Consider the following 13057-nt stretch of genomic DNA (forward strand, 5'->3'; position numbering starts at 1 on the left):
CCAAGATACAGAAGCAACCTAAATGTCCATCGACAGATGAATGGATAATGAAGATGTGGTACATATACACAATGGAATATTACTCAGTCATTAAAAAGAATGAAATAATGCCATTTGCAGCAACATGGATGGACCTAGAGATTATCATACTAAGTGAAGCAAGCCAGACAGAGACAAATATATGATACCGCTTATATGGGGAATCTAAAAAAATGATACAAATGAACTTATTTACAAAACAGAAAGACTCACAAACATAGAAAACAAACTTATGGTTACCAAAGGGGAAGGGGGGGGGAGATAAATTAGGAGTTTGGGATTAAAATATACACACTACTAAATATAAAATAGATAATCAACAAGGACCTACTGTATAGCACAGGGAACTCTACTCAGTATTCTGTAATAACCTATAATGGAAGAGAATGTATCACTCTGCTGTATACCTGAAACGAACACAACATTGTAAATTTCAACAAAAATTTTTATAAAAATCAGTGAGGAAACAAAAAATAAAGAAAAGAGCTTTATACAAAAGGACTAAATACTGTATGATTCCATATCTATGAAGTTCCAGAACAGGCAAAACTAATTTATGGTGAAGAAGATTATAGTGGGTGCTTCAGGGGTCTGGGGTTGAGGGTGAGGCTGAGGATAACTTGGAAGTGGCCTGAGGGACCTATCTGAGAGGATGGAAACATTCTGTATCTGGATAGGCACTTGGGTTAGATTAGGTATATACATTTCTCAAAACTTACCAAATGGACTTAAAATTTGTAGTTTCACTGTTTGAAAATCTTTACCTAAAAAAAGACCAAAAAATAAAATGTTAAATTATCATTGTGGTAGCTTTTCAATGATTTTCAGTAGTCCTAAAGAGACCCAGAAAATTGCCTGTTCAGTTTAGTAAAAGTAACTGACAATTATTAAACTTTTATATACATGCCACATACTGTGCTAATACTTTGCTCCGCATTCCTCTTTCATTAAGAACCCTACGAAGGTAAGGACCGTTACTAGCCCTGTTTTAGGGATGAGGAAAAATGAGGCTCAGGAAAGGTACCTTGTCCAATGTCATACAATACTCACCACCTCAAACCCTGTACAGAATTTGGATTTCTTCTGCTGATGAATAATTACCTCTGTCCCACTCAAACTTGACAGAGTTAAGAGAATAAAATGCAAACTGAATCTGCGCAATAAATATTACTGAGTTTTGGCTGAATTCTTATCTTCTGACAGTGTTTTGTGTGCTGCAGCTTTTCCCTGGGTGTTAAATCAATTTCAAGGGAAGGCAAGAGTGAGTGTTAGAACATTTTTAGGAAGGATCATTTTTCACCGGACACCCTTTCCAGGCCAGGGGATTTTCAAGCTTTTCTTCTTCATATAAAATCATACATGGAAATCTCTGTAAAATATAGTTCAAAGCAAAAGGGCCTGAAGCTCCACCTCTTGTTTCTCCTGCCTTTCCAACTCACTTCTGGCTCCACCTGTCTGTCCTGGGTGATACAGCCCAGTTAATCCTACTTCCAAAGCTTAGCCTACTTCTCAACAAGGTGGGACGTTCACAGAGGGGTGCATGTATATTCATATCCACACACACACACATTCAGGAATACAGAAAGTTTTTACAAAACAATACTTAAAATAATTATCCCTGTAATGTATGATGCTCTTTGATACCTTCTATAAACACCAAGTTGATTTAGTAATGATTAATTGTTCAAAACCCACCTTTTGAAAAACACTGCTCTGAGGTACATGCTGCCCACGTCTCCTGAACGTCTTCCTCGACATCACCAGTGAAAACTGGAGAAATGTTGAGAATATGCTAAGGACAGGGGCTGCCTGTAAGAAAAAGGTCACATGGAGAACACTGCTGCTTAGGTTTAGAACGTAAGTGATGAGTTATTCTAACTCTTCTTGGGAAAATAGAAATCTCTTCTCACTTAAGCTTTTCTAAAAATAGACTAGAAGGTGGTTTAATTACTTTTAATTGAGCTTCAAGGCAGACTGATGAGGTAGCAGCCGGAGATTTTAATAAGCTACTTGCTTTGAATTTCAAGCTGCATAATTCTCTAGGCTTAAGTTGTCTTTGAAGGAGTAATCAAGCCTTTCCTTCTCATGCAAGGCAGGGGGAAGGTCATAAATGGAGAACCTGAGGTAGCTTTGAGATTCCAGAAGCTGCTGCTGTGAGCCCAGTGTGAATGATTACCTGTGACCTAAGCTGGCCTGCCACCAGATGACACGTGTCTATACTGCTCTTTGAACACACTAAGAAGGCTCACCACACTCTTTCCAACTGCTGGGTCATACTGGCTTGACTACTTGATACTAGTATCTTCTGTCACTTTATTTTTTAAATTTTTTTGGCCGCACCGCACAGCATGTGGGATCTTAGTTCCCAGACCAGGGATCAAACCCATGCCTCCTGCATTGGAAACACGGAGTCTTAACCACTGGACTGCCAGGGAAGTCCCTCTTCTGTCACTTTAAACCAGAGGACAGACCTACAGCTCAGACTCAGTGTGAGGGGCTGCCTAACCTAGTGATGGGGAAGACAAGATAATCAAACACCTCAAGAGCAGAGGGACATGTAAGTCACAAGTCAAGATCAAAATGATTTACATTTTATATGGCTCCAGAGTCGTGGTAGAAATGAAATCAATCACAAACTGACTTAGGATTCCTGAAATGTAAATTGTTTTTAATATTTAAAAGCACGCTGAAGTTTCCTTGATTTATAAAAAATACATAACATGACATTTATTCATGATCCTGGGACTCTTATGAGGTCAAACTCTTTAATGGATGTGATGTGTCAATGTAAAACACACATGATCTGTTATACACCCAGAAGCATATTCCAGTTGTAAAATGCCTTCAAGGACCAGAAAGAACATAGACCAGTCTTCTACTGCAGAAAGCACGTCCAGAGCTGGGCAATGAGGTTGGGCCCAGGCACAGGAGCCTCTGACCAGCCAGCCTACAGTTAAGGAGCCAGGGCAGGAAGGCGCAGCCCTTCAGCTCACAGCGCCACCCTGCAAGCCAGCCAGGCTCCTGAACTGCAGAGTGACTGGCTCCCCCAAGGCAACCACGAGGCTCCCAGCCTCTGCTGTGTCTCTGAAGCACAGGAGGGCCTGTTTTGTCCTTACTTGTGGCTCTGCCCTAAGTTTGAGAGCAGAAGACTGAGAAGGTGTGCTCATTAAATTTTTTCATTAGAACACTGAATGGAAATCATGATCCTGCCATGGGCGCTGAGCTGAGAGAATGCGAGAACTCACGCTGCACTTCACCAGAGACAGGGGAGCGGGTGAGTGAGCATGCGCTTCCGAGGTGGGCAAGGAGGAGTGCTTTCTCCAAACCGACATGCTCTCGAGGGTAAAGAAGTCAGGCCTAAAATACTTGAAGAGGGGATCTGGGAATCAAGTTTTTACCCCTGTAACACACAACATAAAAAAAACAAAAAACAAAAAACAAGAAGAAAAATCCAGTCTTGTTAGTAAATAGCTGAACTTTGATTAAAACCTGAAATGTTTCTGTGTAATCGTCAACTGGCTGGAATGTATCTGGTACAGTTTAATCTGCTGTTGTTTCTTTGGCTGTCTTTCAATTAGATCTAGAAACGGTTTTGACACTCTCAATTCTGTTTCCCAAACCACTTAATTCCTGTCATTCTTAGGTTGGCTAGTTTTCCTCCTTCAGAAAAATGACCCACAACAATCTTCCTACTAGTGAGGGTGTGCTTCTGAATAAAAGAGTCCTTCGGCTGAAATGGCATCTCCGAGGCCCACAGTTCGAACAGGATCTTTACACACCAACACTGGTGTGAAGTGGAAGGACACTCCCTCCCTGTGCCATTTGACCACTGGCTCGTTTGGGTTTAACATGACCCTGGAGCCGGCCTCCGAACGGGAGGTCATGAACTCGCGGGGCGCCTTCAGAGACACTCGGCGGGTGTCTATGGTTTCTGTCGCGCAGGCCTGCGTCCCGGCCACGCGAGCTCCTGCAGCCACGGCCGCCAGCTGGTTGGCCCAGTGTCCATCCACAGTTGCCAGGATGTGGTAGGCCAGCGTGTGGAAGTGGATCCTGGTGAGGTCTGAGGCTCTGCTTTCACTCTTCCCATGTTCCTTCAAGATCCAAAAGAGGATGTCGCTGACCACGCCCACATCAGGAACACCGGTCCAGGAAGAGAGGGAAGAGTGAGGTCCAGATGCCGACTGGCTGAGAAATAACAGCTCCTGTTCATTCAGCCCAAGGGAAGTCACAGCAGAAAAGACCTGCTAACAAAAACAAAATGCGGGTCTTTTTCTGATGGACATCTAGCTCCTAAGTATCCTAGGACACAGCCAACGACTAATGTCAGGGAAGGCAGGTAGGGCCGGCCTCTTTCTTCTTTACCACAAGACTCCCTGCCCCTGAAGTCTGCGGGGGGGGAAGTGACAGATCAAGGTCCCTGTTTTGGCTATTACACCTCTATCTCCACGCTCATCATCACTTGCGGTAAACTGGAAAGTTGCAGTAACTCTGTATTAGAGCCAGTCTTCTGTTTATATGCTGGGAGACAAAGGCAGAGGTGTACGCTCTGTATTGCTTTCCACGGTGCCCAGTTTTTGCCTCTGCACACACAGCAGAGGCTCTCACCACTGACGGAGCCTGACTCTCGGTTCCTGAATGTCAGCAGGTGTCACACCAGTACAGTGGAGAAGCCCACAGGCAGGGTTGTAAGGGTTCCTCGCACACAACACCAAGAAGCAAGGAGAGTGGCTTCACGTCTGATCTAAGCTTTCTAGGCAGGTGTGGGTTAGGAAGACTGAATTTAGTAATAACACTGTGTGTGAAAGGGCACCAAACAAGAGCCATGGTTTTCTATCTTGAGGGGTACCACTATGTCCACCTTACTATCTTTCTTACTTAGCACTTCCTTCCTTAGAGCCAGGGACCTGCATATGGTGAATGTTTGTGCAAGAGAGATGAGCCCTGTGGGTATGTAGGGGTGTGTGTGCACGTGCATATATTTTTTAAAAAATCAAGGGCCTGGGAATTCCCTGGCGGTCCAGTGTTTAGGACCCCACGCTTTCACTGCCGAGGGCGTGGGTTCAATCCCTGGTCTGGGAACTAAGATCCCGCAAGCTGCGTGGTGTGGCAAAAAAAAAAAAAAAAAAAAATAATCAAGGGCCTGTCCCTTTGCTAACGTAACACCACTTCCGTTTACTGCATGTTCTGTGTTAAGACATTGAGCTACTGGCTCTATTTCATTCACTTCTTACTGTAACGCTCTGAGGGAAGGAGGTATTGCCTCCATCTTACAGATAAGGGTACCGAGGCTTAGAAAGGTTAAGTAGACAGTTACACAGAAAATGAAATAAAAATGGCTTTTTAAAGAAGTGAAAAAATAACCTCAAAAAGAGAAATACGAGAATAAAAATTATACCGAATGGGACTTCCCTGGCAGTCCAGCAGTTAAGACTCCGCGTTTCCACTGCAGGGGGTGCGGGTTCGATCCCTGGTCAGGGAACTAAGACCCCACATGCTGCAAGTTGTGGCCAAAAAGTAAAAAAAAAAAAGATACTGAAAAACACCAGGAGTGAACCCTAATGTAAACGATGGACTCTGCGTGATGATGACATGTGAATGTAGGCTCACTGACTGTTGCAAACGCCCCACTCTGGGGCAGGGGATGTTGACGGGGGAGGCTCTGGGTGTGGAGGGCAGGGGCTACATGGGGCTCTACATTCTGCTCACCTGTGCTGTGAGCCTAAAACTGCCCTAAAAAGTAGTCTATTAAAAAAAAATTATTCTGAAATACCACTTTTTACCTGTCAGATTGGCAAGAAAGCATGTTTTTAATCACATTCCAGTGGCAAGGATATGAGGAAACAAGCACTTGTAGAGAATTCTAGTGAAAGTAAACTGGTACAGTGCTCATGGATGAGAATACTGCAATACCAAACTTACAAATGCTTTTTGTGCCCCAATCTAGCAATTCTACTTCTGAGAACTTATCATACACATGTACCTGCTCATGGGCAAAATAAACTCATGTACAAAGTTACTTGCTGCAGCGCTGTATGGTACAGCAAAGGGCAGAGAGCCAAATGCCCAGCTTTGGTTGGAGTTAAAGACACGGGATGCACCACACGCTTCTTCTAACCATGTGATGACAAAGAGGAGATCTCCAAAACGCATCCAGTGAAAAAAAGCAAAGTGTACAACAGTGTATGCAGTATGCTATGCTATCTTTGGAGGTAAAAAGGGATGAAAAAATAAGGCTATATTCCCATATTTGCTTATATATGTACACAATAACTCTGGAGGGATCAGGTGAAACTAGTAAAGAGGTTACTAACAGTGGATACAGGGGGCAGGAGGAAGCGAGACTTCACTGTATATCTTTTAATATTCTTTGAGTTTTGAACCACATGAATATATTACCCATTAAAGAGGTTAAATAACAATAAAATGAAAGGTTAACTAACCTGCCTAAGTTCACAAAGCTAGCGAGCGGCAAAGCTGGCATTCCAACCCTGGTTTCCAAAGTCCGTGCTCTTAAGCGTCACACTCTTGGATTTATCTGATCATTGCTACTGTCCAAAGGCTGAACACCTCAGGGCCTGATGGTGAGGGAGTGAAGCATCCCCCCAAACTTCCTTTCTCTGAACTTCTTGAAGTTCAACTGAAAGCACCCAAGTTGGGCTTTCAGTTTTCTCCTTTGAGTTCTGCTGCAAAAGGCATTCACTTCCAACTTCCCCATTCCAGAAGGAGAAACACACCCCAAGAACCCATCAGTAACACCGCCATATTCCTAATCTAGTAGGAGATCCTGTTCCAGCACAGTCCTGGCTCCTGGACTTGGATCTCATGGACCCAGGTCTGAGTGAGACAACACCCACACCTCAGTGACCCCTGCGTGCTGCCCGTGGGTTACCTGATGCACAATGCTGCTCATGAGCTCCCTGTTGGTCATGCTGGCCAGCTCCAGGTGAACTGGAATACCCGTGGGGATGTCAGAAATGGAGGTCATGACCTGCAGAGACAAGAGGAGAGCACTGCCATCAGAAACAGAAGGAAGTCAGGCAAGAGGGAAGGAACAGGTCCCGAGAGGCAGTGCATCCTCATGAAAGCTCCCGGCCACGTGGGCGGCCACAGACACTGTGGACAAGGGAGGCTTTTCCCACCAGGGAAAACCAGGCTCTGCAGAGAGGCACTGGGGTTAAGGACTCAGAGTGCACAAGGAACTGCCCCTGCACGTTCACGCAGCCAGCCTCTTCCTGGGGACCTAAACCGAGCAGTCAGCTTCAACTGCTGTGTGAATCTGCAGCACAGCTGATGTGAATGAGATGATACAGAAAACATAAAGGACACAAACTACAAACACTGCAGTTTGCAGCCACGTTCAGTTTAGCACGGGAAGCAGAGGCTCAGGCAAGACGATGTTCTGATCTGTCCTACGCAAGATGCTGCCCGTGCCTGAGAGAACCCCATGAGGAGCCTCGCTGGAGCGGGAGGCAGGCTTCTCGGCTGCCACGACACGTCCCAGGAGGCCAGGACCCAGGGCAAGGCAGCGCAAGCTGCAGAGGCCAAGGGAGGCAGGGATCTGAAGGAAAACACTAGCTGCAATCTGTGAAATTCCGTAACAGTGCTATTACCTCCAAGAGTCTCTTCCTCTGGAACTCCTTGCTTTGTCCCTCCATCATGTGCAATCCAGAGAGGACCACCAGGTCTGGCTGAAACTCCTCCAGGCTAGACACAAACACCTCCAGCATATTCATGGCCCCGTTGGAGAGGTCGTGGGAGAAGATGAATCGGTTGGCATGGGGAGCTTTTAACTGGCCCCACTCCTCCCCTAGAAAAGCCCAGTCAACACAATGGGAAGAAAAGGAAGAGGCTTTAAGTCTCCTAGCTGTGCGGGGGCTGGCGGGGGCCTCACTGGAGCCTTGGCTCTGGGCAGGCTGGCCTCTGGCTGAGGGGACCCTGGCTGCCATGGCCTAAGGGAAGCATGGTGCCGCAGCCAGGAGGATGGTGGTCAGAAAGAAACAAACCCAAAACCCCCAACCCCAGCCCCACAAAAACACAGAAACACAGCACGGGTGCTGTGTGCCTCTGTCAAGGAGCTGGCAAGTAGCTCCCCTTGAGTCCCAGGGAAGCTCTCCTGTCCAAACACAGGGTGCCCGTGTCCCCCCCAGTCGCAGAGCACAACTTCCAAACACCGGTGCACAGTGGGCACCATGTGGGTCCCTGAACGTAGGACATGCTGCCTTTCCCAAAGCACCTTCCACCTCACAATAACGCCCCAGCACCTGTCATTTAGGTGGGATCTAAGGAGGCTGGAATGACTGTACCTCCTCCTCCCTGCTGCCCACTGGTGGTTCCTGGGCACTTGATCCGGAAGCTAAGAGTATCTGGCTGCTCTAGCCTCCCGTGAGCGAGCTGCTTGGGAATAACAATTGGAATAATGAATAATGAATAATGAATAAAAGACTAAGTTCAAGTGTTACTACTTCCCGAAAGGGTTGCCAACCGCTCCAGCCTGAGGTGCACTCTCGCTGCTTTGAGGGTCCACAGAGATTTTCCTTTACATGGTTTGGTGATTCATCACTTTGCTTTGAGTCCTCTCTCCTACTATGTTAACTAGTACTCAAACCTGTGTCATTACTTCACTTTTCGCAGGTTTGTGCCCCATCCCACCCAACACCGTACGTCCCTGATTCCCACAGCCTGGTCACAGTCCCCTGCACAGAGTGCCCACTCAGCGTTCACTAATCTGATTCAAGCAGAGGGAGGCCAGACCCTCCCCGGTGGCGTCTTGGGTGGGGGGAGGAGCTGGGAGTCTGTGTGCAGCTACAGGAGTGCCCCTCGGCACCGGCCAGGAGGCCGCATCTCGGGTGGAACCTAGTTTTTAATGTGCAGGTGACAGGGCCCCACCCCTGGAGACCCGGATGTGCAGTCAGGTGGGGAACTACCAACTGAGAGCCCCCAGCTGCCAAGCACTTGAGGGGAGTGCGCTAGTGCCCGAGTCCTAGGAGAGGGGGGCAGTGGGGGGTGGAGAGGCCTCCCCAAGCTCACTCGGTGCCATCCCATGCGCATCCCACATTCCTCTCCTTAAAGTCTTGAAAATCTCAAAACTCAGCCTGAGGCAGTGTCTTCGAGGCCACATCCCCCGAGCACCAGGAGGAGCAGTCACCCCCAGCCTGGTGCGCTGCCCGAGACTGGGGGGGGCAAGGATTTGTGACCTAGGGTTACACAGCTCTCCCTCCACGCAAAGGACCGGTCCCATTTACAAAATCAAAGTCCATATGCTGAAACCTAGTCTTCCGTTGGTTTTATCATTTACTGGTTATTCCTTCAGAAAATTTTTCCCCACGGCAGCCACCCCAGCAGAGGTTCTCCTCACGCTGCCGGCTGATGTGCCCCCGGTCAGCGCCCTGCTTCCTGCTTCCTCCGCTGGGCCTCTGCCAACAGCAGCCCCGCCTCCCTGCAGAGTGCGCGTGGGGGGAGGGGCGGGGCTGACTCTAGAGCGGGTGTCAAGGTGGGGAAAACCCATCCTTCCTTTGCTCTGAGTTAGTTCACCTTTACCGAATCCATTCCTCTGAAAAACACTTCATACGTGGGTCATCTGTATAACAGGAAAGAAAACATCACCTATTTCCTAAAACCTGATGCAATGGTTATACTTGTTAAAACACCATGTTCCTTTCTTAACTCCTGGCCCATGCTTTATTATTTGTCCAAAGAAAATACCCAATGGTGATCCACAGAGCTGACAGCAGCATTCCAACTCTGCTTCATCTCTGAAGACCCAACGCAGGGACGGCCTCCCCTAGGAAGCCTTTCCGAACTCTGCCACCTCCAAGCAGACTCGATTACAGTACGTCCTTCCCTGGGCCACCAGTGGGCCTTACTATAGGGCTTGGCACGTAACTGTGCAATCATTTATTCAAGACTCCACCTCCTGTAGGGAAATGTGGACTGAGGGTAGGGCCTGTGTCTTCTTCTATCATCATATTTCTACTGCTTCACACCACACGCAGCATATAGCCACGTGACCGAATCAGCAAAAGAACGCACGAGGAAGAGAACAGAACGATGACTCCAATGTCCATGACACAAAAGATGCGGGTATGAATTCTAAACGAACACTTCCCCAACTAACAAGACGCTGTACAATGGGAAAAACACACAACATGAGTGTTCTCCACGAGGAGAGACCTGGAACTGCCACTCAGAGTGAAACTGCAAAGAAGCACTATCTAACTCAACCTAGGAGAGAAGAGCCACATGGCATTCAAAACAAAATAATTTCCTCAGGGAACAAGTGAGAGAGGCAAAAATAAACAGGCTTCTGCAAGGCAAAGACAAGGAGGGATGTGAGAGCTGTTCGTTGGCGGTTTCCACAGGACGCAGGACTGACTGATGGAGCGGCCCGAAAAGCAAAATGACTGAAACGTAGACAGGGTGAGCCCGTAATAATATTCAACGCCCCTCTTTTCTCACTAAGCTTTGAATTTATTCCCTTAAGTGATCCCTTCTCTCAATTTATGATCTTGCCCTTCAGTCAGTAAGTCAGCAAAACCTATTCAATGACTCACTGGATCCCCAGCCCAAAGCCTGAAAATAAGCTTCTCTGGAAAGGTCTGGTAGGAGAGAAGGAAAAAAAAGTTGACAAATCCCCTCTGGGAATTTATTCATTTAGGTTAGAGAGAAGCAGCGGATGGATTTCTGTTAAGAGAGCTGACCTGAGGGCTGCTAGACTAGGTTTCCTCCAGGGGCCGATGAAAATGTAACTTTACCTAAAGTTGAATGGAAGGCCACTGCTTTGTACTAAGAAATAAGGCATTGAAAAGAAAAACTGAAATGGGAAGCTTGTAAACCCAAGGATGGAGACAATCTCCTTTCAAGATAAGCTGTGCTGTCTTCTGAACCACATACAAGGCACAGCTGTCAAATACAACAGCAAAGTCTTGGTGAAGAAACTAGTCTCTCTACTCTGTAGTCACCAGGGAAAATGACAGGCACAGGGACCAGAAAGGTCCCAAGTTCATGATGTGAGCGCCAGCAGAGCGGACGTGAGATGAATCTGGAACTGGCAGCGGCAGCAGCGCCTCAAAGGCATACCTTCAGCTCTTCTAGATCCTTCCAGTCAACAGACTTGCTCACGCCTTTCATTTGAGCAGCTCGCTCCATACCACTACCTTCAGGCAGTAAGAGCCATCATTCTGATTTCCCACTGAGAGAAACTCAAAAACTGTGCAAATGGGAACTGCTCACTCCAACATCTTGTCTCTAATATTCTGACCCTGCCCTTCCTAACTCCCTCATTCTAGTAAGCACCCAAAAGAGAACCAGAAACAAGAAACAATTCTTTTTTTTTTTGTACTTGGCGGAAGGCATAATTTTTAAGATACACTATATTTTGTGTCTTATATTAAAGTCAATTACTCTAGTAGGTGAGGTTCTCTTAATCGTCTGACTTGGAAGCAGTTCACTGATGCATATTAAGCAAGTACTGCTTTAAGGTACCAATTAGTCTGTTTAGATGCTTGAATCTTTAACGTGAATTAATAATGTGTTGAATCAGAAATTCAAGAGTCTGAGTTTTGAGCAGGGAAAATACACGGAATCAAATAAACAAAATCAGAATACGTTCAGGTATTTAGGATTCTCTCAGAAATCAGATCTGTAGTCTGTATAACACACAAAATCTACTGGGGGTGGGTAGGGTGGGATGGGGTGGATTTGGAGTTATAAACATTGGAACATTATGTAATGGGAAATAATATGTGTTGTTATATACAAAACACTTCCACTTACACACCCAAGGGAAAATAAAATGCTTCACAGGAAGTTTGCCAGAGGCCTGGTATTAACCCTAAGCAGCTTGGAACAGCTGGCCAGAAAGCGCTAGGGCAGAACCCAGCACAGAGCTCAGCCGATGTTACCTGCCCTTCTCTCTTCTTAGTAATAAAGAAGAACTTTATATATATGTGTTTAACACATTTTCATTTTTATTCAAGATGCTTGCTTTCCTACAGCCTGATATCTCTTGGGTTCATATCAATTACATTTGCAGACCTGGGAATTTTCTTCAGTGCTGTAATACTCTATATCACTCTCCCTTGAGACAATGGTCAGTATCAACTCAGTAGAACCAGGGGCCAGGAAGCTTTTGGTAAGGCAAGAACAGGATCCTGCCAATTTACAAAGATAAATGTCTAGCACAGTGATACCCCCATCTGACAACACACAGCCCTCTGACCAGGTTTACACCATTACTTACTCATTTCCTCTTACCTGCCTGATACTCTAAAATGAGGTGGAACTCATCCACTTCCTGCAGTGACTCTGGTGGAACAAATACATTGTCATCAAGAAGTTCATGCAGCTTTGGACCAACCGGACCACAAAGAAGAATCTGGAGACAAGCAATACGAAGTCTATCAGGAGATCTGTCCCTTGTCCCATGGAATCTGTTCAGTAAGGTACATCCAGAAATTCTATGCATTTCAACAAAACACTGGATTCCAAATCCAATTTTGAAAGCTTTTGGTTTGGAGGTACGGACTAGAAGGGCTACTACCAGGGCCTGGGGGCTATAGACACAACGTACCCAGAAATGAGAGGCTGACAAAAGACCCACGTCACACATGTTACACAGGTACCTATGCTGCTGCTGAATCCCATGCACCCTATTAGGGACTGAATGTGTCTGGCCTCCCCATCCCCACCCCAAGTTCCCATGTCGAAGTCTAATTGCCAATGTGATGATATCTGGATAGGGTTTTCAGGAGGTAAATGAGGTCATATGGGTGGGTTCCTAATTCAGTAGGATTGGTGGCCTTATAAGAAAAGGAAAAGAGAGAGAGAGATCTCTCTCCACCACACCTGTTAAAGAAAGGCCATGTGAGGACACACAAGTCGGTGGCTGTCTGCAAGCCAGAAAGAGAGCTCTCATCAGAAACCAAACCCTGCTGGAACTGTGATCTTGGGTTTTCCAGCCTCCAGAACTGTGAGAAAATAATTTCTGTTGTTTAAGCAACCCGGTCTATGGCATTTTGTC

At 46.4% G+C, this 13057-nt stretch overlaps 1 protein-coding gene across 6 annotated transcripts in view; it reads right to left on the bottom strand.

The window, feature by feature from the left end:
* Positions 1 to 2686: 2686 nt before the first annotated feature.
* The window catches only part of ADPGK (ADP dependent glucokinase), a 28857-nt gene continuing 18486 nt past the window's right edge, over positions 2687 to 13057 (bottom strand). For 3 of the 6 annotated variants that reach the window (XM_082383591.1, XM_082383589.1, XM_082383594.1), the window contains 4 exons: positions 12292 to 12412; positions 7650 to 7846; positions 6929 to 7027; positions 2687 to 4283 (listed from right to left, as the gene is read on the bottom strand). In XM_082383591.1, coding sequence (XP_082239717.1) covers positions 3732 to 4283; positions 6929 to 7027; positions 7650 to 7846; positions 12292 to 12412 — 969 coding nt within the window. In that variant the 3' untranslated portion in view covers positions 2687 to 3731. The remainder of the gene's footprint in view (positions 4284 to 6928; positions 7028 to 7649; positions 7847 to 12291; positions 12413 to 13057) is intronic. The other 3 variants (XM_082383590.1, XM_082383593.1, XM_082383592.1) reach the window with 3 other exon arrangements.

Source organism: Balaenoptera borealis (assembly GCF_965194805.1).
Source record: "Balaenoptera borealis genome assembly, chromosome: 3".
Taxonomy (NCBI): Eukaryota; Metazoa; Chordata; class Mammalia; order Artiodactyla; family Balaenopteridae; genus Balaenoptera; species Balaenoptera borealis.